The 25,447-nt window shown below is 43.1% G+C and overlaps 1 protein-coding gene across 3 annotated transcripts in view; it reads right to left on the bottom strand.

Annotated features, from left to right (window-relative positions):
* The window catches only part of LOC310800483 (uncharacterized protein), a 33,141-nt gene extending 9,137 nt beyond the window's left edge, over positions 1-24,004 (bottom strand). The window contains exons 1-11 of one of the 3 annotated variants that reach the window (XM_083663083.1): positions 23,871-24,004; positions 21,194-21,259; positions 20,712-20,785; positions 19,456-19,623; positions 19,069-19,139; positions 15,828-15,953; positions 12,746-12,799; positions 12,040-12,218; positions 11,815-11,847; positions 6,190-6,320; positions 3,922-4,044 (exon numbers count right to left, since the gene is read on the bottom strand). In XM_083663083.1, coding sequence (XP_083519209.1) covers positions 3,922-4,044; positions 6,190-6,320; positions 11,815-11,847; positions 12,040-12,218; positions 12,746-12,799; positions 15,828-15,953; positions 19,069-19,139; positions 19,456-19,623; positions 20,712-20,785; position 21,194 — 960 coding nt within the window. In that variant the 5' untranslated portion in view covers positions 21,195-21,259; positions 23,871-24,004. The remainder of the gene's footprint in view (positions 1-3,921; positions 4,045-6,189; positions 6,321-11,814; positions 11,848-12,039; positions 12,219-12,745; positions 12,800-15,827; positions 15,954-19,068; positions 19,140-19,455; positions 19,624-20,711; positions 20,786-21,193; positions 21,260-23,870) is intronic. The other 2 variants (XM_083663084.1, XM_083663085.1) reach the window with 2 other exon arrangements.
* Positions 24,005-25,447: the final 1,443 nt, after the last annotated feature.

The raw sequence follows: 25,447 nt of genomic DNA, 5'->3' as shown, positions 1-25,447 counted from the left end.
CACCCTCTCCTCCAGCCCCTAGTGATGTCTGAAGTTCTCTCACTCACCCTCTCCTCCAGCCCCTAGTGATGTCTGAAGTTCTCTCACTCATCCTCTCCCTACCAGCCTGATAATACCCCTGCTGCTGACTAGCTACAGCATGTGCAGATAGCTGACGCACAGGTATCTGTTCATTCCCCACATCCCTGATCAACATTCTGCGCTGCTTCACAGGTCAAAACACTGTCGCGCTCCAGTTAGGACAAAAACACGCTTTCACGTATCCAATATTATGGTAGCGAGACGACTGACAAAGACTAAACGGTCTTCACAAGTTGGAGTGTTAAAGGAATACAGGTTATTATCCATGCCATTCCATTTACTGGAAGCTTGGATAAACGGTACCGCAACATCATGCATTGTGCACACACTGGGGAGAAGAACAGTCAAGAAGATCCGGAGAATGACGAGAACTCTTGACAGAAATATCCCCGCCTGTGGGACATGTTGAAACCTCCTTGGACTCAGCCTTGATGCGTTAATGTCTGCAGATCATGTCAAGCGAACTCACGGCCCCCACATAATGATAGTGTTCAGTGCCGACCGCACGGAAGTGAGAGACTCACGACACGTGTGGCCAACCCAAAGCCCAGGGTCAACTTCTTCCAACTACGCAGGCTGGCTTCCCCTGCCTACACACTGTACATGCTGTCAGTGTCTGGCCTTCTGAGGCTATTCTCAACCTCTGTTCCTTCATTTAATTGACATGCAGACAATAAAGAGTTTATTAGCGGATTTCTGGAGTTACCTGATTATTCAAATGGTCATGTAAACAGCATAAACCGATAAGCTTTATCCGTTTATGGCCGTTATCGGGTTATGAATAAACCGATAAACATACCTAGGTTTTTGGCCAATAACCCATCTTTTGAGTGCATGTATACAGCGTATCAGGTTTCTTGTGGGTTTATACATCTGCGCATGTACAAGTTGCATGTAAAAAGTCGAATTACCACCGCCTTCTCGAGAGAAATCTGACTAATTGACTGAATCATGTAAACCCGGGTTTTTCCTATTGTCGGATTATTAAAGTGCATGTAAACGCAGAAATCAGATTATTGCCATAAACTGATTACTCACAGTTATCGGTTTATTGGTGTGCATGTAAACGCACTCATTGCAACTCTAAGTTCAGGTGGCTTTTCCCGACCATCTTGTAAGTGCAAACTTCTCCTTTGGAAAACATTTGGACGGTCTCCTCTTTATTGTGGGGAAGCAAAGATTGCTTCCAGGTTTGAAGATGTGAGAGGAGGAAACGTGGGCTAAATGAGACAAGAGCATGTGGCGCGCCGCGTACGCCCCACAACCCAGTGCCTCTCTAATCACTTAGGCCTGATTAGGTTTGCCATCTTTCAAAACAACAGCCTGCCTAAGCTTTTCCCAAGCTACATCCTTTGTTGACACTGATTACATTTTCACTTCATTATGTCCCAGATACGCCGCTTTAAGCTTCAAAGTAGGAGGGAAAGAGTGGAAAAAGGGGCCATGGAATGAACTCTGACCTCAAATTAAAAGATTTCCCTCGGTGGTACGGCAGTTTAGAGGACTTTGCACAGGAGTGTGTTTGTGTGAGAGGAAGAGTGTCACTCCACGTTCAAGTCCTTTACATCACTGTGGAATGGTGGAGTGTCTTGAGACTGCTATAGAGAGCCAAAGTGAACGTCACTTCCCGCTTCAGCACTGTACCAGAGATTTTCATCCGCCATTTATTTTCCCATAGACATTTCGTAAAATGCTTATAAAAAATAGTTTTACTTGGTCAAACCAAACGGTTCAGCTATATTTAGAATCGGGAGAGCCCATAGAACATTTCACTCGGACCAACAACATTGAAAAAATATCGGATTTTTTTTAATGTTTTGGTCCGAGTGAAATGTTATGCGGTCTCTCCTGTTTCTAAATATATCTGAACCGTTTGGTTTGACCAAGTACAACTATTTTTAAAAAGCATTTTACGAAATGTCTATGGGGAAATAAATGGCGGATGAAAATCTCTGGTACAGTGCTGAAGCAGGAAGTGACGTTCACTTTGGCTCTCTATTCTCTCCAAACTGCTCCCCTGATACTTGAACAAACAGGAAGGGTGCTTTTGACATGAGCGTGCTCTGTGTGTTGTGAGGAGGTTCTGCCTAAGTTCCTTGCCTGCAGCAGCAGCAGCCATGGACTGATCCCAAAGCCTGATACTGTATGGGGCCACACAGGGCGGGCTGGAGCCCCAGACAGAGGGCAGCACCAAGGGCCTTAATAGTGGGCTCCCCACACAGATCGGATGTTTGTGGAGGTTCAAATGATGAGGGTACAGACAGGAGTGTGTGTTGGGACCATAGGGTGGGGGGGGGGGGGGCGTTAGGGGGGCTCTCACATGGACACTTAGTGGGGGCTCTGTTCAAATGAGCGCCGATGCGGGCAGGGGTCCTGCGTAATAAGGGAAGTGGGCTAATGACTGGAGGGCTGCTACACATTAGGGGATATTAAAAGAGCCACTTTAATCACTCAAGCTGCAAACCGGACCTCTCGATGGAGGGGGCTAATAGTTGAAATGGATATGTTTCATTTGCACTGATTGAGATGATGGACTTCTCTGAAAATCACTCCCAGGAACTTCGCTAAGTAATAATAATGCATGGCTATTTCCTGATTTCATATGTTGTTGTTGTTGTTGTTGTTCTTATTATGTTCAGATTTATTTTGTTTAATCCCCTGCTTGGTTAGAGGATAACGGATCCACTACTTCACTGGTCAGCAGCAGTGGCATCAAACTCAGAGAGAATGAGGTACTATGACTGAGGTACAAAGCTTTACAAACCAACCGCACCACTCACGGAGATGAAGATGAAGACGAAGAAGAAGACGAAGAAGAAGAAGAAGAAGAAGAAGAAGAAGAAGAAGAAGAAGAAGAAGAAAGCACTCAAGCAGGAATGTTTACTGTGTCAGAGAATAATTTATGTTTGGGCTTTTATAACCCTGAGAGCATACAGTAGAAAGTATGTCTCACAGCAGGCTCTTTAGCCTAGCCGCCAGTGACGCAGTGAACTACGCTGACGAGACAACTCCTAAGCGTGCTGTAAAGATCTAGGCCTCGTTGCTCAGTCTCAAGTGGGAAAGGAGTGGGAAAGTGAAGGTTTTTTTGGTGGCTGTGTGTGACAGGCGCGTCTCATCGTGCGGGCTGAGGGGACGCTGTGGATCGCAGGCAGTCGTCCCTCTAAATCAGTCGGTGGACGTCCCGTCTCGCCCCCCACCAGCTCCTGCCCACGCCTTATCCCGCTACTCCATCTAGTCGGCGTGGTGGCCTTCCTTCCGCGGCCGTGATGGATCAGTGTGTGTTTAAGCTGAGCCTGGGGCAGATGTTACTGTGAAGAAGAGACACAGAAGAGGCTCTCGCCCGGCCCGCTACACCACAGCTGTAGATTGGCTAGGAACGACAGCGTCAGCATGTGTGTGTGTGTGTGCTAATGCCAAGGAGACGTAGTTAGCGCTCTGTGGGTGGGCCGCCCTGCATCCCGCGGGGCACTTCCCGCCCTGGCTTTAACGGGAACAGATAAGTGGCACTGTAGCGTCGCGTGTTGACGGGGAGCGAAAAGCAGCGCGAATCCAAATAGCAGGGTCATGTGAAGCGTCGCAACCTGAGGTGCTTAGAGGATTTTCTGCCGACTCATCCTCCTCCTCTCCACCGAAATAATCGGATACATGTTTCTCAAATAGATGTGTGTAGCTGCCGGCCACGGAATATTTAGAAACCCAGCGATCCTCATGGAGAAGGATTCAGATTTAATAATAAACCCCAAATGGAGACAAGTTATTGCCGTAAAGTTATGGCAAAACCAGTATAGTGGAGAGTCAGCAGCAGTTGCGGCGTCTAATCGAGTCAGTCTCATTATTTACCTTCTCAATTTCCAAAGCTTTAGCCGCGATGGCCTGCGCCCGGCGGGTCCTGAAGTCCTCCTCTGGTCTCAGCTCCGCCTCCGTCTCCGTCTCCGGCTCCGTTACAGATGCAGGGGGGTTTTCCTGGCAGGTCGAAGGTTAAGAGGTTAGAGAGCTCAGGTCACCAGGTTTAGAAACTGGTTCTGATTTCAAAGTCTGTAAGAGAGTTTGAAGAGAGGCCTTCTTGGCTCCGTCACTGGTGTGTTGTTTCTCCACACGCCTCGTTGTGGTTGCAGGCATCTCAACAGTAAACAGAAATGCTTTGCCACATAGACCTCTCTGATCAAAGGATCCCCCACAGCCAAAGATGAAAGCGGAAAAGCCTGCGACACAAATGCATCAATCTGCTGCACTTTACAATGTAACAACCTACATGGGCCTGAAGAATCAAAGAGAAAATGTTATTACCTTTTATTCTGGTATCTTACTGTATTCTAGACTTTAAAGAATCATGATGTCCTCACTTTAAAGGAACACTCTGCCCATTTTCAACCAGCTTTGTATCATTAGAACATCAGTAGTATATCAGAAAACTGTAAACTGTTTTGAAGTCTGTCATTTAATTTGACAGTTATTGAGTGTTAAAGTGTGGACCAGTGACATCACTGGTCCACACTAACTCAAATTAATAACCCATTAACTCAAATCAACTCTCAATATCAACTCTCAATAACATACTGATGTATGTGATCTAGTTTGACAGTTATTGAGAGTTGATTTGAGTTAACACTTTAACACTCAATAACTGTCAAATTAAATGACAGACTTCAAAACAGTTTACAGTTTTCTGATACTACTGATGTTCTAATGATACAACGCTGGTTGAAAATGGGCGGAGTGTTCCTTTAAGCCTTTCTCCACCTACTGCGCGCTTTTGAAAAAACGCAGCATGAAGGAGTGGAAGGGGAAAGGGTAGGCACATGGGAAAGATTGTAACGTGTATGGTGAATACAAAATTAATGTAAATCACCAAAACACAAGGTTATTCAGCCCACTAGGGCAGGCCAACGGCCAGGATTTGCAGAGAAAACACAGGAAACAAATATGTAATGTGATGTATTGTGATTTATGAATAGGATTGATGTGTTTCAACATAAAATTGCCACGGACATTGATTAACAGCTGGAAAAAAGTATGTTTAAGATTTCATACACCCCCCCATTCCCCAATTAACAAAGTCCTGGGACTGCCACCCTTCCATCCCAGAAAGTGGGACACACTTAATGAGTCATGTCAAAACCACAAGAAAAAGGGGACCATAGCGGCCATGAAGCGCAGGCCCTGATTTGTGGCCACTACAGTGAATCACATCAAGACAATCTGTGACAGGTTCCATTTGCCATGCTGGGCAATACATGTGTGTTTCTATGGGTGTGGTTGTGAATAGGAAATGGAAAGAGTGATTTTATAAAGTTACTAACTGTATTCCTTTAAGCTCGAGACCAGGGGTCGGCCACCTTTTTTATATTAAGTGCCGTTTTCAAATTTGCTTGTCAATCAGTGTGCCACACCAAGATTAATGACTCGCACGTCAACATTTTAATCTCTAACGGATCTGTAATGTTATTCCATCCAAAATCAGGAGGACATTGGGATGAAAGCACCACACTATACGAGATACACAGCGCGGTCTTTCTCGGTCTTCCGCGCTCGCATTTTTCATCTGCTGTCTGGCTGCTGCCATGGAAGGCAACCAATCAGAGGCAGAGTAGAGTGGGTCACTACCGTAAATATCCTAAATAACAGGCCGCGCAACTGCAAATGGCTGTGAAATGGTCATTTGGCACTTCAACATTTCTACAAAAAAAAAAAAAAAAAAATCAATTGCACACTTATTGCTGCTGTGGCTGCCATGCCACTGGTTGCCCCTTCGCGTGCAGGAGGTGGCACCCGTGGCATAGGTTGCTGACCCCTGCTCTAGACTGCTCACGTTAAAGCAGATTTCTTTTTCCAGCCTTTAAAAATACTAAATGCTACTGGGTTGTATCCTAGTAAATGTTATTGTGATAACATTCTAACTGGTTCAGAATGTCTTCAAATTCAGATTCACTTTTATTGCGACAGTAGGTAATCAGATTACATACTGGGAATTTGACTTGTGTAAGTATGCAGCGTAGCGGTCACATCAATTAAATATAAATAGTCGGAAGACAAAAACAATACAGAAAGACAATCTCAATACATTAAAAGGTGGCGGGGGAGCAGAGTCCCTTCATGTGGTGGTCCTACCTTTGATGATACTGAGCTCCTCGCAGGAGACCCCTCCACAGACAGTACACTGGAGCTGGACGTGCTCCTAGTCTTCCTAGCCATGCTGGAGGAAGTAGTAGTAGTAGAACTAGAACTGGTGGTGGATTTATCTGTGGAGAAAAGAGTCATAATTTATTTTTATTTTATTCCTGATTTTTTATCCCATTTTTATCCCCCATTAGTGCTAACGTAATTTCTTTATCCTGGTTGCTACTCCACCCTTTGCCGATCTGGGGAGAGCCAAAACTGGCTCCATGCTTCCTCCGAGACATGGGCAGTTAGCCAGCCGCTTCTTTTCACCTGACAGAGGAAGCTTCACCGGTAGGACATAGCACGTGGGAGGTTCACGCTATTCCAACCAGTTCCCCTCCCTCTGAACAGGCGCCCTTAACGACCAGAGGAGGAACCACATTAGCAACCAGGATATTGCATGTTTTTGGTGAAGGGGGTTCCTATATGAAGGAAACCCCCCGGGAGGCACGGGGAGAACATGCAAACTCCACACAGAAAGGCCCTTTTGACGACCCCACCCGGGCGGTGGGCACTCGAGGACATGCGGACGGGCACGCACTCCTTCAGCGTTCACATCGTCCCAGGTGGGAATCAAACCCACGACCTTCGCGCTGTGAGGCGATAGCGCTTACCACTGCACCACCGTACCTCCCAGAAAAGAGTCATAATAAATGGAAACGGCAGTAAACAAATGCACAGACGGACATCCAGGTAGTGTAGAGGTAGAATCCCTGCCTAGTGCCTACCAACACGAGGGTCGCAGGTTCGCACCCCCGTGTTACCTCCGGCTTGGTCGGGCGTCCATACAGGCACGATTGGCTGTGTCTGCGGGTGGGAAGCCGGAATGACGGTATGTGTCCTGGTCGCCACACTGGCGCCTCCTCTGGTCGGTCGGGGCTCCTGTTCGGGGCGGAAGGGAACTGGTGGGAATAGCGTGATCCTCCCACGTGCTACATCCTGCCGGTGAAGACATCCAGGGAGAGGAAGTGAAGAGGGTGTGTGGACTCATACGAGTATCTTGGGGTCCAAATCATTATACCTAATGTGATTATTAGGTCAACGTAAATTATTTTGTTGTCTGCAAAAATAAGTGACATAAGTGAATGAGTGATTCTGCTATTTTTGTAGTATTACCCAAGATTGTTGTCTCAGCTACAGTGGTAAACAAAACATTAAGATGTCACAGTGAAGTTGACCTTTGAACCTTTGGATATAAAAGGTCATCGCTTCATTTTATCCTACAGGTATAAGACATTTGTGTTGAATAATAATTAGCATATGAATTCTGAGGAGTTATGGCCAAAAACATCTTGTGACGTCACAGTGACCTTGACCTCTGACCACCAAATTGTAATCAGTTCATCCTCGAGTCCAAGTGGACGTTTGTGCCAAAGTTGAAGAAATTCCCTCACGGCGTTCCTGAGATATCGCGTTAACGAGAATGGGATGGACGGACGCACAATGAACGGACAACCCGAAAACATAACAAAAACAAGGTAACATACAGTAAAGTACATTCCTTAATTTAATCTTGCTCTGTATTAAAAACACGCTGGGGAACAATAATTTAAGTTCTACTGTGAGCCACCAAGCAATCACTCACTTATTATTGTAGAGTGAACAATGGAGAGGCAGTTGAACAGTATAAATCACTGTTTATGTCGTACTCTCTTGCCGGAGCTTCCCACACAATAGTGGTGGAGGAGTTCAGCTGTGGCTAAATTGAAATATTGCTGCTCGGCTGGCTCCAATATGTCTATAAAAAAACAACAAATATGGCCAAGTTGTAGATGTTTCTTTTTACTTAACCCATTAATACCTGATGCAGCATTTGTGTGTGTATCCCTTTAAGACCACGAACCGCATTAACGCGGTTCGCGGTCTTAAAGGGATACGCACACAAATGAGGGATAGACACGCAAATGCTGCATCAGGTATCAATGGGTTAAGGAATCTCCCATGGCGATGAGACTGAGCCAAGGTCAAATGAAAAACACTTGGACTTGTAATCCCCCCCCCCCCACTACTAACTACAGGGCTCTCAGGTTGTGAGACGCCCAGTGAAACTTGGAGGTAGTTCCACAGTTAATAGCCAATGTGCAGTACAACTGCATCCAATGTCTGTGGCTGCTAAAAGGTCAAAATCATTACTAAGACAAGGTTGTATCTAGACGCCCGTCCTGCAACTCGCATACAGAGATCGCCTGCTCTATTGGCGCGCACGGGTGTGGGTGTGTGTGTGTTGCTCACAAAATGTGTACGTTAACATACACGCGGGTGTGTGTGTGCCCCTTAAGTTTACATCCATCAGTCTTATGACATCATCAGTGATGTCACAATGCTGAAGATGTCACTGATGACATCATGCTGATGATGTGGTGTCACAATGCACAATTGCGCAGCAGAAATAAAGACCTGCCTTAATGCCGTTAACAAAATTCTATGCAGACACTAAAGCAGTCTTGGACAGTACGTGGGTCATTTCATGTAACTGTATTTTAATTAGTTTTACGTTCATTGCTTTCTTCAGTTATTGTAATATTCAATATATTGAGTTAGACAAGCCAAGTTTTGATTGAAAATGCAAACTGCATTTAACTTACATGGGAGTCCTCTAAGGCTAACGACCTGGCAGTACGTCAACACTGACGAGCAATTCCAGCGCGGGCCGCAATTTGCCCATGTATAATAGTATACTTCTTTGCCTTGTATATTTTCTTAATTGTGTGTGCTTTTTGCAAGGTATAATCTAAATAAATAAATCTTTGCCTATACTGTATAGAAAAATATTGGTATCGGCATAATATCGGTATCGGCAGATATCCAAATTCAGGTATCGGAATCGGATCGGAAGTGAAAAAATGTAGATCGGTGCATCCCTAGCCACAATAGTCTGAGTTGCGGCCGCTATCAGGGGCATTAACAAGGGCATATATGTCAGCTGGGAGCAACTGGAATGCCACAGCTTGCTTACTCACTGGATTTCATTCTCTTCTCTTCTTCTCATATTAATCCTACTGGTCTGGAACACAGCTGGTCTCCAAAGCCTCCGGGACACACTCAAATGTGTTTGTTATATACTCCCATCACTTATATAGCCTCAGACTGATGACACTGAAGACACAAGTTTCAGCCCGATTGCACATACAACGGCATAGATTCTGCTCGCTCACTCACACTCACTCACACGCACGCAGACACACACACACACACACACACACACACACACACACACTTCTCATTCTTATTATAGGATTAGTATAAGTGATTTATCGTCAGTGATTGATGATGATTTGAGCGTGTCCTGGAGACTTTGGAGATCACTGTGTACCAGACCAGGGGGGTCCCAGGGGTCCACTAGTTGGGAAGAAAATGTCATGACACATACTGTACAGCATGGATGTCATTGCAAAATCTACGACACGACCACGACAGCCTCTGAAAGGTCCAGGGTGATGACATGAATCCCCCCGCCCTCCCCCCACGTAAATTACGTCTTTTCAAAGTGTTCATTTTTTAGCTTTTATCCACCTTATTTCTTGCTGCCATGATGATGCCTGATGGGTGCTTCTTCTGCTTCCGGTGTAATAGGCTGTTTTACAGTCTATGGTTTTAACTTGACAAAAAAAAACGTCTATGAGCATTTTACAGCAGAGCCATTCTGCTCTACAGCCGTGTCGTTCGGGTGCTGGGATAACGTAATGCATTGTGGGTAGTCGGCTACTGTGGCTAATGCTAGCGGCTAGCGTAATAGTTACTTTACATGGCAGTAAAACGCCACTGAATGACCAAATTGATTTAACTTTTAACCATTTCGAGTAACACTGTTTCCATACGGACCCCCAGCGTTGGTTAGTTGTTTATAACGTGACTATATTTATAACTTTTATAACGTACTCCAGCTTCCGGTTTATAATTCAGGTCTGCAGCCAGAGTATAACAAAGGAAATGGCAAGCGGCAACAATAAGTCACGTTAAACCGGACCTTGTTCCCACAATTATTTGTTACAGTGGGGCATTCAAAAATAAGGTGGATAGGAATACGTTCTTTTATATAAGGAAAGCTGATGAGTGATTAATCAGCACAAAATACCCAACCAAATCTAACTGCAAAAAATATGATATGCAATGATACACTAGAGTGGCTTGAGATTTGAACTCTTGTCAAGGCAAAAGTACCGATGTACTCGTTAAAATAACTGCTATTCTCCTTTAAGGCTTGACTTTCCCTATTTTATTCTTATTTAACACGGTTTTGTTGTTTATTGGCTTTAATGCATTATTGCTTTGTCTGTAAAGCCCTCTGTAATTCTGTTTTAACAAGTGCTTACAAATATCAATATTTGCGATAGCCTAGACATAACACTACAGGGAGTTTGACAGCAGCATACATTATCACCAACACTGTACAGAGCCTCCATGTGTATCACTAAAGCCCGGTGAGGATTCCTGATCACCAAAAAGCCTTTTCTGTGTACTTTGATGTGCTGGCCTAATTAGCGTTCCAGATGGGGGTGGAGGTGGGAGGGACAACTGTTTTCTCACTGTTTTATTGCATCTTCAAAGGGGGGTACATAGAACTTGGATACCAGGCTTCCAGAACATCAATATGCTTGTGCATGTTAGAAATCAAAGCATTAACCCTGGAGAAATTACTGTTCAATCTCCTTTCCCTCAGCGTAATAATTCGGTCCATCTCGGATCACTTCAAAAACGATATTTTTTGCAAAATGTGAAGCCATAAATTTCACCGGCTCACCTTTGCCAATTAAAGTTCTAAAGCGTGCGAAAAGTCACAAAAGAACAGAAAGCGTGTAAAATGAGGGACAAAGTGATTTTGAAGACATCTGTTAGGTCAGCACGTAAACTGCGCTCTCACCGAAGAAAAAGGTCAGGCCCTGAATCAAAAGCTAAACCCACCTCAATAAACCAAGGCTATCCTTTTCCCAGCCTCTAACGGTGTGTGTGCGTGGTGTGAGTGTAATTAACATCTTAACGTGTTCCAGCACACCCTGACCCCTCATGTTACACACCACCTCTGAAAAACAGATGCTTAGAATGGCTTGATTCTTTTAGACATATAATTACATGTCTCAGAAGGATGAGAACCTGATCTGGATTGCTGTCATTGCACAAGCAATATGACAGCTGCAAGGACAAGAAAATGCACTCTCAATTTCTTCATATTGCTCTCCCGCATAATTCCAACTTTTCACCGATGCCATTTTTTTTGATGAGACAGGAGGAAATTCACAACTCCACTGTAGCACCCCGCTCCCATTAGCCATGCTCTCTCAGGTTTTGCCTAAAGGGAAGGGGCCAATCGCAGCCGTGCTCTCTCGGGTTCCGCCGGCAGCGGCCAATCACAGCCGTGCTCTCTCGGGTTTCGACTGCAGCGGCCAATCACGGTGTCGGGGAGTTCAGAGACATACGAGCCACTCGGGGAGCAGGTCAGATTGCAGTAGGGCATATTGTGATTTCAATAAAATCTTGAATAATTGTTCAACCCTACGCACAATTAAAAAGAAGTAGTGGGCTTAAGCTGTGCTGTGCTAAGCCCATGTGAAATGCCTCCCTAGTCTAGAAACTTACCATGTCCCCCGTTATGGCCAGTCTCTACATATCCTGCAAAATAACATGCACAATCAAAACACTGACGTGGTACACATACAAACACAGAGACTAAATTCAAACAAAAGTGTAACGGTTGTTATTTTATTTTATTTATATTTTTATTTTAGCTGTAATAAAATCATGTTACTTTCCATTTCAAAATCGTACGTTTGTGCTATTTGACACCCACATATGAGGACTTACGCCTTTGCTGGCGCTGCTGGTAGGTGCAGCCTTTGTCACTGTCAGGGGAACGGCTCCTACTGGTGGTTTTTGGTACTGTACGGACAGGTATGGGTTGCTGAACCTCCCTCCGTATAGGCGAACGCTCCCGTTCAGAGGTGTAGGGCTCTCTCCGCAGCCTGTGGTCATCATGGTCCTCCCTGAGGTCACAAAGAGCCACAATGGAGTCGAGTTCAAGAGACCTTCAAATCCTCCCAAACTACTTAAGAGCTCTATAGTCCCATGCGCATTATACAAATCAAGTGAATATTTGCGACATAAAAAATGACTGCACACAATACGCTCGTAGCCAGTCGGTCTATGATCGCTACCAAAGAATACAAAGCGGACAAGAGATGCAGAATCTCACAATCTAACATTGGCGAGTCCGGCTTTCTCTGGACAAAGTGCTCACAAGCTGTGGGTTTAGGTCTAGGAGATGGTCATTATTTTACCAATTGAGAAAGTGGCATGCATACAGTGCTTTGAAAAAGTGTTCAACCTCCCTGCCAGATCACTCATTTCACTGGATAACAATTAATAAAAAAAAAATCTGTATATATTTGAATGTACAATAATAATACTTTAAATGAATGAATGAATTATTAATTATACTTCTTTCTCGGCTAAACGGTTACTGTTTTGCCACTATAACAATCTTGACTTCACTATCTGTCCACTTTCTCACCTGGTTCTTTCTGTTCTTGCTCCCTTTCTCGATCCTCCTCTCTCCCTCTTTGCACTGACAATGAGGAGGTTGGGGAAAAATGGTAAATGGAGTTGATTTAGATCGTGCTTTTTGGCAGTGTGACGACCGCTCAAAGCACTTTACACAGTAATGTCTACATTCATGCTCACGTTCACACTCCCACAGCGTCTGCCAAAGGCGCAAACTGCTCGCCGGGAGCCGTTAGGGGCTCGGTGCCTTGCTCAAGGACACTTCGACACGCGGCCCAGAGAGACGCGAGCCACGAATGGGGAAACCTCCGACGATAGCGCTACCTCCTGAGCTACTGCAGCCCCTAATTTCATAATGGTACATAAATACACTACTTAGTTATGTGAAATCATAGTGGAGTTGACTGCAAGGAATGTGGGCAAAACATGGCATTATAACTACTAGTAGTGCAGTGCCCGTTCGCCCCCGCTGCTGCACAGAGCGCTGTTCGCCTGGCCCATTGAAAATTGTTCATTAATATGCCAAATTCACCAGGGAGACTAAACTGAGGTTGAACCATATTGTAGGAGCAGTATAGCCCCTTTTAAAGAATAGGGTAGTGTGTGCGGAGTGATTTTACGTAGCGAGCGTGTGGTGGAGCGAGAGAGAGAGCGCATCATGGTGAATGGATCGGAGTGGAAGGGATACCCCGAAGCCCCGGCCCACCGGTGCCTCTGGTAAACAACGCCCGCTGCACCCAGACAGTGCCGAGCAGCCTGCCCACTTATTGCTATGGTTCATTCAATATTGATTCATATCAAACGTGTCCCGTCCTGTGATCAAATCACCTCAGGTCCCCAGCAACACACCCGCCAAGTAACACACACACACACACACACACACACACACACACACACACACACACACACACACACACACACACACACACACACACACACACACACACACACACACACACACACAGATTCCTAGAATTAGTAGAGAGATGTGGCCTTGACTACCTGTCCACTTTCTCACCTGGTTCTCTCTCTCTCTCTTAGTTTCAGGGTCTCCTTTACGTTCCCTCTTTGTCTTTGTCTTTTTTCTCTGGGACATTCTCTCTTATTGCTGAACAGTCTTTGATGATAATTAAGAGAAATTCAGCATATTATAAATGCAATGCAGTTTGCAATGTACCTCATGTTTACAATGAGCAATATCAAGATATGTCTATCCATTGTCTATTTGAGGTGAGAACAAATTGAAAAAAGTCCTCACTCTTCATATGGGTCTGAGCCACGCCCATCCACTGTGGTTAGTCAGAACACATACTGTCGAGGAATCCTGATTGGCTGGTCGATGTAGGTGGCGGGACCTAATCTAACGTTACCGATGACGCGCATTACAGAGCGCTGCAACAACACACCTGTATGTTAATAGCTAGGCTAGATAGCTAGTTGTTAGCTAAGCCCACTACTGCTGCTGTAACCACTTCACCGACACCAGGCTCAAAACGCCAGGGTGAGTGACCAAACGTTTCACTTGTTAACCAGTGAAATCCGTTGAGCTGCTTGTGGCTTGCAGCTAAAATTAACGTTAAATGCATTACGGTTGCCGATGTGGGTGTAAGATCGAAGCTCGGTGAAGTTAAACTCTCACAACATTTATTTTCAAAAAGTAAGGCTCATCTTTATGAGAAATGGTCCTGTAACACTTGAATCATTATCATTGGATGTTTGTATCATTCATATTTTTTATGTATTAATGTTCCCAAATGTCTGGTAACATCAGTAGCTTAGCTTGTTAATTAAGGCCCAATTATACTCTACGTCAGGGGTGCCCACACTTTTTCAGCTTGGGAGCTACTTTTAAAATGACCAAGTCAAAGTGATCTACCGAACATATTTATTTATATATATATACACTGAGTATACAGTGGAAAACAGTGGAACAGTGGAAAAACAGTGGAAAAACAGTGGAAAAACAGTGGAAAAACAATGGAAACAGTGGAAAAACAGTAAAAAAAAAAAAAAAAAAAAAAAAAAAAAAAAAAATTCTTCCCCAATGCCACGCGATCGACCACACTACCTTCGCGATCGACCGGTCGATCGCGATCGACGTATTGGGCACCCCTGCTCTACGTTAAAGACGGAGACGGACAGAGCCTTATGTCCGTATTTTGTGCGTTTTCTGTCCGTCATCCGAAAGCTTACGGATACGCATGAAACGGAGCAAAACCACACACGCACTCATACATTTGACTCTCTACTGCCCACTGGTGGATGTATTGCTTAACACGATACCAATGTGAAAAACGCATGTGGACGCATCTATTTACGTATGAAAATGGAGTATAAATGAGTCATTAATCTAAAGCGCTCAGACATATTAGACCTGTTAATCCCACATGCCCCGATGTACAGCCAATCACAATGCGCGCACGAGCCGATCTTGTAGCAGATCCGACACCCACACCGGTGTAGGTACCCGGATGTAGCAGACAAAGAGTATTGAAGGCAAGAGCACCTTGAGGTTGCGAGGGGAACAATCCATTAGCCTCAGTTCTTATCAATTTAAGTTCTTTGGCGCAGGATCGTCGAATTTGTCGTGCTTTGCTACTGCGATCGGTCAAAGACTTTGATGATTGACACAGACAGCAACCAATCAGTTGTGGCTGAAAGATAGGTCACAGAATCAGTGGTGGATAGGCTTGCGTCCAGACCCTAATGAAGGATTCATTGGGGCTGGTTACCAAGCTGGGATTTTATAGTAGACTTGGAGAACTTTTTGATATAACGGGAACTTCGCCTGAATGAGCCCATCGTTCAAGTCTTGTTAGACAGTCCTACTGCACATGATTTCAGGAGGGAAACATACATTTTGCAGTGTGCAAGGTTATTCAAATTAATATAATCATGCAACATTTTCTGTCATTACATTTTAAAACGGTAGGCTAGAACACTTTGATTTAATGTAAATATTAAATTAACAATTATTTAATAATTAAATGGATGGTAACGTCTGAAACAAAAGCTAAAAAAGAAAGACTATAAGCTCTGCTTGCGGATTTGGCGGAGTTTGTTAATTGGTATGTACTGTAATAAAACTATACCCTCGGTCTGTATGTGGATCCAGCGGCTTAAACCTGTGGTCTCCCCGGTCTGCTGTGGACTTTGGAGGGGCTGACCCTCGCCCTCGACCTCTGCTGCGGAAATAGGGGTTGCCTCTGCCACTGTTCCTGGGAAGAAGAAGAAGATTGGTACAATAGATTATTTAAATGCATCTCAAATTCAGGAGCGAGTTTATGGGCACGGCTACAGACACAGATCCCTTTTTCCACCTAAATGTATCTTCAAATATCGGCAGAACCGTGATATTGGCTAAACACACGGGGGGGAACCGAAGTCATAAACGACATAACCAACTTTGTTTGCATGTGAAATAATTACCAGTTTCCCCGATTTCGACTAATTGATAGGCCTAGACTATGTACTGAAACAGCAGCATTTATGAGCCTGATCCCTATGGTTTTGCTGGTTGAACGGTGCCTAAACAACACGCTTTAGTAGCAGAGGTATAGCTGAGCCGTGGCACCTGGCTGTCGTGACCCCTGTCTGAACTCAACCCACATCTTAAACAAAGAGCAGGCCTAACAAGGCCTCAAACGTTTTACGACGCATGGCCTGTTTGAAGCAGCCACGGCTCAGCTTGCCATTTGCCAAAATACACGGAATTGCCATCGTTGTAGGATTTCAGAGCACCTGCAAAACTAACATCACAAGGCTCTGGATCGATCAGAAGTAGGGATGTTCATCAATTATCGAAAATCGATAATTGATCGTTAAGGATTGGAATCGATCCTGTGGCATTTGGATCGATTTTTAAATTATTAAAAAAAAAAAAAAAAAAATTGTGGACTAGGTTTGGGTGGAATTCGTTCCTCCTCGCCCCACTCCATTGCACAGCCGACTAACGTGAGGTGGAGCTTCATATAGTCTCTAGTTTTCTGGCTGGGCACGGGCCTTTGTGCCAACAAAACTGTTTTAAACATGGGAAATTCACACCGGCATGCGCCGGGGACAGCAGAGTGTTGGAGAGGAGACACATTGAAATAAAGAGTTCATTGAGGAGAACACGTTGTCTTTCGTATTTTCTGCCATAGGCATTCATTTTGTAAAAAAAAAAAAATTGAAAAAAAATTGAAAAAATTGAAAATTTTCTAAGTATTAATATGATCGATAATCGATAATTGATCGTTAATTTTCACCAATTATCGATTTTGGAAAATTTTCAAAATGAACATCCCTAATCAGAAGATGAGTTGCACGCTTAGTTTGGGAGAAAACAGGAATTCTATGAGCGCAAATCAAGCAGTTATCAGGGAAGGTCAGACATTCGACGTGAAACAACACAAGTCAAAAGGGTCATCTCTCACACTGGCAGAGATTTATGAAGTGCCCTCGGAGTACAGAGTCAATCGACGAGAAAACTGTCAGACCCATTCAATCGTCTGATGATTAATAATATGATTAATGGTGACTAATTACTAATAATCGTAATCAATTATTAATTATGATTAATAATAATGCAACTAAATGGAAGAACAGGCTTCCCGAAAATATTAAACTGATACTATTTGCGTTGTTATTCCTTTCTCTTCCTTTGATAATGATCCAGAACAGTCTGTTTATGCTATACGGTATTTAAAAAAAGTGCTACCAACAATGTGTTATGAATACTTTGATTTCAAAGCCAGAGTGACTCATAACGGAAAAGTTGCATTTTGGGCAATTAGCTGGTTTCTCATTTTACTCATTACTTGGCATTCATCATCTGAGGTCATGAACTCCACAGAAGAGCAGGATAACCAATTTGCCTTGTCTCTGTTACCAGAGTTACATATTAGGGCGATGTAGCCCATGTCTATATAACCTACATCCATCTCTCCCTATATGTATTTTGTATGAGTGTGAGCCCCTCCTTGCTCCACAACTCTTCCTCTGACTGAATTGTGCTATTGTGAGTAACTGCCCAGTGCAGTGACCAACATGGAATTCAAAATATGGAAACAAACACAATCTCCAGTCTAAAATGCCCCTTATCTGTTAGAGTAGTTTGGCAAATGTACTCGGTGCAGTAAAATAATGGACTTTAAAAATGGCCATCATAAATTAGGGATGCACGATATATATCTATATATATCGATCCGATAAATTGCTAAAATGCCTAGTAATTTTACATTACTAGGCATCTCGTGCGCTCAATTCCTCCCTCTCCCTCAGTCTCTCTCCCCCTCCCTCAGTCGCTCTCGTGTGTGTGTGTGTCACTGATGACATCATCAGTGATGTCACAATGCCATTTTACATTACATATTGTTTATTATTCCAATAATGAAATTTTAGACGATAATATGAAGCCAACTTTGCTCTGTTTTGCCTTGGCAGGGCAGCCAGAGTGCAGCTTGTTGTTGTCGTTATGCTCATGATGTCAAACGGCTGCAATGAACATTTGAAGAGTCAGAACTCGGAAGTGTTCTTTGTTTTGTGTTAAGTTAACAATAGTGACGTCGGTTAGATCCGAGCTTTGCTCACTCACTACAGCTTAGCCTTTCTTACCCGCAGGTACATAAACTACAGGTTAAGAACTTACTTAATACTAAATTGTGAAATTATCATCGGTTATCGTATTGGTTATTGGTCATGAGCAGCAGATATTTATCGGTTATCGTATCGGCTGGAAAAAAAATCAATATCATGCATCCTTGTCATGAATCCAGTTGAGATGAACCCAGTGATGATATAACTGGACACAGAGGGCTCAGACTGCTCAAAAAAGCTGATGTGTGGGTGTTTGACTGGAGAGGGAGTGGCCCAGCTGTTTTTCCTGTGTGTGTGTGTGTGTGGGGGGGGGGGGGGGGGGGGTTGGCTCTTTGGCTCAGTGAGTAGACACTACTGCCCTTTGTGCCGGTCTCTAGCCTGGTGTGACTCCTGGGAAGGGGGGCCTTGGCCCGTCAAGTGTTGGCATGTTGAACTGGTTAGGGCAAGAATGGTTGTCTTGGCAGTATATGGGGGTAGAGCATACTTTCTGACCAAAGCATTTATATTGCTATAATGTCTATCTAACAGCTTGTAACAATGTACTGTATGTCATATTCTTCGCCATCAATGAGCATGTCTTGAGGTGACGTCTTTTAAGTTTTAGGAAGGAATTTTGCTTTGAGTGTCCATCACTATCACACTGTCTTATCACAGAACTCTGCCTCCACCTAGAGGTCGGTCCCAGCATTACATGAAGCATTCAGGATGCTCCAACAAAAGAATTTGAGATCAAAGTGCAAAGTCTATAGGCATTACCTTATCTCTACTCGCCTTAAATGACCATCATCTCTGTTGGAACTGTATTGGGAGCACGACGAGACGTCATCCTGAAAAAAGAATCTGAATCAGAACAACCTTAATTGTAAAGTACTACAAATGTGGACATTTTATTCGCAGTAACACTGCCGGAAACAGTAACAAATGTTAGGCCTACAAAACAAAATTAACATTATAAATAACATAACACAAGTTTTGTCCTGACTGCATGGGGATGTTGTTTGATTATGTTCATTACTAGTAGATATGCTGCTCATGGTTCAAAACTAGGCCCTCTGATGTGCTTTTATACTGTTGTGATTTGTAGAATTGGTGTCAAACTTTAACTTAAACGAAAAAATATTTTTAAAACCAGGCTTGTCGTACTTTGGTGTAGTCCTCAGGGTATCCATGATGATCGGATACGTAGGCACCTCTTGCATCCTGCAAGTTCGAGTGAGTTCGAGAGCCACCATACGACTGGTCTTCATCATATCCTGTCCGAGGCATAGAGGTCCTCTTTTCAACAATATTGACAACTCTCTGGACTGTCACCTGAAAGGACACCATTGCCAAAAGTTACAAAATTGAAACAAGTTAAGTCAGGCATATATTTTACATTTCGGGTTATTAGCCCCAACAAATAAAAGGCTACTGCGCTTTAAAATAAGAGAGAGAGCATAAAAGCGAACAACTCTTAATTGAATAAATAACATGCTATTCCACTGCACCAGAGTTCAGTCCAGCTTAATGAATATGACTGGGCAGAAGTGTGGAATGCTTGAACTTACCTTCATTTCATCCTAATGCTATAGGGGGAAATTACTAATTATCATATACAATAATCCTATCTTACTGTTGACTTTTGACAGAGTTCTCAACGGCCTGAAAATTCGAGAGAGAGAGAGAGAGAGAGAGAGAGAGAGAGAGAGAGAGAGAGAGAGAGAGAGAGAGAGAGAGAGACTCCCTTTGGGGCAAGCCGTTTTTGACCGAGGTGAATAGTTATTCATTTTTACTTTTTCGGATTTATCCCGCTTTTCTCCATAATTGTACTTTGCAAACTCCCCCTACTGTCCCGGCCTTTGCTCCAGCCCCTCTGCCGATCTGGAGAGAGTTGCGTAGACTAGCATGCTATCACTATCACGCTATCCCACCCCCCCCCCCCCAGCTGCCCTTCCCCGAATGACCAGAGGAGGCGTTAGTGCAGCGACCAGGACACATACCCTAAATCCGGCTTCCCACCAGCAGACATAGCCAATTGTGCCTATGTGCCCATGTGATTCATGTGCTCATAGAAATACAGTACTGTATATAAACTATATCAAACGCCATCTTGAGTTACAATTTTTGAATGAAATAACAAACATATAATACTTCATGTACTAGACACCACCAGTCTCCAGTCCAGACTGGCTTATACATACGGTCAAGGGTACAAAATAAACAAAAGTGACTGAATAAAATCAGTTCAAATCAATCTACCTCTACCCCCAAGAAAACAACTTCAAGAATAATAGCAGTGTCGTGATACCAGGGATTGTGAGTAAGTAAGTAAGGGATGTAAGTAACCAACAGTACTTGCATATTACCTAAGAAACTTGGTCAAACTCATATGTTTGAAAATGCAAGACAGCTCCCCCTACCTCTCGGGGTGGGAAGTGCTCTTCATATGAATCTCGGATACTTCGGTCGAATCTTCGATCTCGTCGATATTCCACTGCAACGGGAATGTGTGTTAGATGACCACAAAACAGCTGTTATGAGTGCAGCTATGAGTACCGTAGCTTTTATAGCTGTGCACAAGATGCAACATAGCCTAACATTTTAAATTCACAGGGATGAGATTTGAATTCAAAGGAATCCTGCGCTATGTGCAGTCATCAGAAGAGTGCATGCACCTCATGGCAAACAAGGAAGTAACGTCAGTTACTCTTGGTTAGTTTGGTTAATCTTGGTTAGTTCTGGGTGTGTGGATTTACTTTGGATTGCAAACTGGTCACCCAAAACACATTTTAATGTCAGGTGTAAAATTCAAAACAAGCAATGTGTGAATTGTGCAACAAAGGGCATCAAGGTAGGCAAAACTGCTATGTTGCAAACTCGAAATGCAGTCATCTTGACTTACTTTTGAAGGTGTAAATGGTGTTGTTCCAGGACTGCTATCCTCAATATGTCTCACGGGATAATGGACCTATAAAGATTAAAAGAGAAGCCTCATTAATCTAATTGATGAGTGGATTCCTCTCAGACCACTTGTATTGTATTTCAACAATTTAATACATGGCATCACCTTATTGGCAGGCAGGTTTGGTATTGTAAACAAGTAGGGGTGCACCGATCGATCGGCAAGCAATCTGTATCGGCCGATATTGACCTCAAATATGCGATCGGCGATCGGCAACTTTTTCATTAAAAAAAAAAAAAAAAAACATTTTGTTTTTTGTTTTTTTAATAAAAAAAAGCCCTATCACTAATCAGGCTTTCCAACTATATTAAATACAATGCCAATTGGTATTATTAAAGGGGAGAAATAATCGACCTAAAATAACGTTTCCAAACTTTATTTGAGGAGTTTATATATCGGTGATCGGTCATCGGTCGATGATCGGTTGGGCAGATATTTCCCATAGGCGATCGGCAATCGGTGATCGGTGGCAAAAAACGTGATCGGTGCACCCCTATAAACAAGTATTCCATCCCCAACTTCGTTTTGGGGACATGTTTTTCCCTCACTGCCTTCCCACAATAAGCAAGAATTCAGGAGTCAGGACTGCGAAGAGGATGCTCCGTCCGTTCAAAGAACTATCTATCGCAGCAACATCTATTAATGATGAACTGAGAAAGTCACCGTAGCAAAGAATCCTGGATGTACAGTAGGGCTGCACGATTTATCGTATTTTCATCTCATCGCGATATGAAAATGCGCGATGAACACATCGCAAAAGTCACGTGTTATCGCAAAAAAATAAATAATAATAATAATAATTTACAGTGCACCTGAACGCAACATGCAAGATACCGGCTGAATAAGTGTCCAAATGTTCATGTCATTCTGGCCAATACTCCACTTCTGTTATAACATTTCAGTCTGGAATATGGAATATCTTTCAATAATCGTTATGACTAAAAGGCTAAAAGTAATCTCATGTGTAAGAAATGACTGTTCTACATTGAAGTAAAAATGTAAATAATTAACTTGTTGGTTTTGGATTTTTTTTTTAGCTTCAAGAGTGCATTTTTGTTCGTATGACCCTCAACACAGGCTTTGAGAATCCCGTGCCACTTACTGATACGTATGCTTAAATGAACACACTCATATTGCAAAATGAATTTAGGCCCTCACTGTAATACTTCAGAAGTTGAATTTGAAGTTCAGCATTAATACATTTGTAATTTTTTGTCTTAGATTTACCTTTGTGTGTTATTGCAATATAAAACTACATAATTGAGAATCGATTCTAGATTCTGGAATCGAGAATCGTTGGAATCGAGAATCGATTCTGGAATCGGATCGTGACCCCAGGAATCGGATCGGATCGTGGCTTAGCCGGATCGGAACACCCCTACCCATTAATATTTTTGTTTATAGCTTTTTATTTATTTATCGCAGGTCATATCGTCATCGCAATATTGAACAGTGTTATCGCACATCGCAGCTTTTCCTCATATCGTGCAGCCCTAATGTACAGTGGAACTGTGGCACATGTTACAACCCTTATACATTGACATCACACTCAGTTGTTGGTTTCGATTGTTCCCATTCCAATATTATGGACTTTGGAGAGTATTGAGTGTTGGCTGCAGAAAATGAATGAATATGCATTATGAAAGAAAATGTGAAGCGGTCATCTTGGAATTTTTGTTTATCCTTGAATTTATTTGCACTTGCTGGCATCTTTTGTTCATGAAAAAACATGTTTTTATCATTATTTCCATCCAGTCCTGCCATGCTTTTAGTGAATCATGTCAGTCACTGTTGGCTGCATGGTCATATGGATGCAATAATTGTGTTACTTTGAGTAAAATTATTGAACAACGATTTTAAGTGTATGGTTTCGTTACTTGTAAAATTCCTTCCCCAACACCAAATATCCAGACTTCTGAAAAGTGACGTGTCTAGTTTCTCTTTTCCATCAACACTATTCAAATTATGCAGCCCCACCCAGTACTTGACCGATTTCCCACGACTTCCTGGCTATTTTACCTGCTCAAACTAGTCTGACTCACCTGGTCAAACCTTGTTTGACTCACATTATGAGCCAGACTAGGTTTATGAGTCCCAGGAAGAGAGACTAAAGCCTAATTTATACTTATTAGAAAGTGTCGCCAGACCAAGCATAAATTGGGCTTAAAAGGGAAGTGTAATACTTCCTGTTAGTCTCTCAAGACAGACGGTCTTTCTTCTACATAAGGTGAATACTGTCTGAGAAAGCTTCATTTTTAACGTTACTGAAAATGTCGATGAAGTAACAACGTTATAGATCATTTCACCATATGGTGTGACTACACTTTCGCAAGAGGGCGGGCGGCGAGGTGGACAGTCCAGGCGTGAGCAAGAGACCAGACCAAACGTGACCCTACTAGCTAGCGTTACATGTTGATATCAGAAGTCATACGTCAAATATTGCTGGGAATACAGCGGTTTTTTGTGGAAATGTTATGAATAGTTACTAACTAGCGTTAGTGGTTAATAATTAGCCTAGTATTAGCTACGTTAAGTGGTCACGAACGCAGTAATGTTATTTACACTGTCAGCTAACGTTAAGCACACGCACCAGGAGGTCAGAAAGATAGTCACTTACCACACATTCATTTGAATACGTTATACTCCTAGCCCTATATAACGTTAGTCCCAAATTAAATAGGCACATTCAGCGTTTGCTCTTCACGTGGAGCAAAACGAAAACAAAAAACACACACACTACTTCCTTTTTCGCCTTCTTCTACGTTAGTTTGAGGCGGTTGACATCCAACTGAAAGGTGTATTACCGCCACCTACTGGGCTGCAGGGCTACTGACTGCCTTTCCGAAGCCCTGCCACTCCGAACGTTAACTTCCATTATTCGGACTGGCGGTCGTTCACCTTAGAAGCCGCAATGCCGACCTTAGGTTTAGGCGTGGGGGTGGGAGAGGTTAGGTTTTGGGTTAGGGTCTGGGGGAGGTTAGGTTTAGGCATGGGGGGAGGTTAGGTTTGGCGTGAAAAACGGGGAATATAGAACCCGGGGAACATAGACATGATCCCTTTCTGAGTGCCGATATTTCGGAGTGGCAGAACGTCGGAGTGGCAGCACGTCGGAGTGGCAGCATGTAACCGGGCTGCAGTGTACTATAAAAAATGTGCTGCTGCTGCTGCTGCTGCTGCTTTTTCTTCTTCTTCCTCCTCCTCCTCCTCCTCCTCCTCCTCTTCTTCAAAATAATTTTCATTAGGAACACACACTTCCAATGTTTCCAAACGATACTTCACATGACAAATAAATCATCTATACAGATATCTTGCTTCAGTCGATGCACTTCCTCTACTCATTACAAGGTCAATAGAATTGTCATTATTTCTACAGTATGGTTGCAAAATGGCCAGATACCTTTTCTCCCCTTATTCTAACTTTCCGTTCAGGTATATAAATTAATGCACAACCTGTTTGGGCTGTTTTAGGATGTTTTGAGCCATCCGTCAGTATGTATCTGAATGTATGGATTATAATTCGCCTTCAAAATGACTCTTACCAACTCAGCAACCTTTCTTTAGGCTACTTTACAATTACAACAGGTAAAATATTCACTTCATCTCTCATATGACTGCTTTATCTTTGCTGAAACAAAAACTATAGCAAAGTGCTGCCACATTCTGGTTATCCCCGGCCCTGCAGGTGAGATAGAGGGATATACTGTGAGGAATATTTAGATGTCAGCATTAAATGATGGGAATTTACTGTGATGTAGATTTGTTGTACCTAGACAATAGGGCAGGCTATAGAAATGAACAGGTCATAATTTCATCTGTTATAATCCTCTTCATCAACTGGGGGTATATCTGCCATGCCTTCGGTGCCCGTTGCCCAGGTGGGCTATCTCGTGAAAATGACCTTTCTGCATCTTGCAAACTATATATATACTATATATATATATATATATATATATATATATATATATATATATATATATATTTTTTTTTTTTTTATATATATTTATATATTATTATTATTATTTATTTATTTATTATTATTTTTTTTTCCCCGGCAGGCATTAAGTGGATTGTGGATTGTTTCTACCACCATGCCCCTATTTTGACATTATCAACATTTCTTTTGAGCAGAAACAAAAACGGAAGGACTCACAAGGGCACCAGCTATGCAGTTGGTGCCAACCGATAATTGGCCAA

Source organism: Poromitra crassiceps (assembly GCF_964638095.1).
Source record: "Poromitra crassiceps genome assembly, chromosome: 30".
Lineage (NCBI taxonomy): Eukaryota > Metazoa > Chordata > Actinopteri > Beryciformes > Melamphaidae > Poromitra > Poromitra crassiceps.
This window is presented reverse-complemented; position numbering and strand designations above follow the sequence as displayed.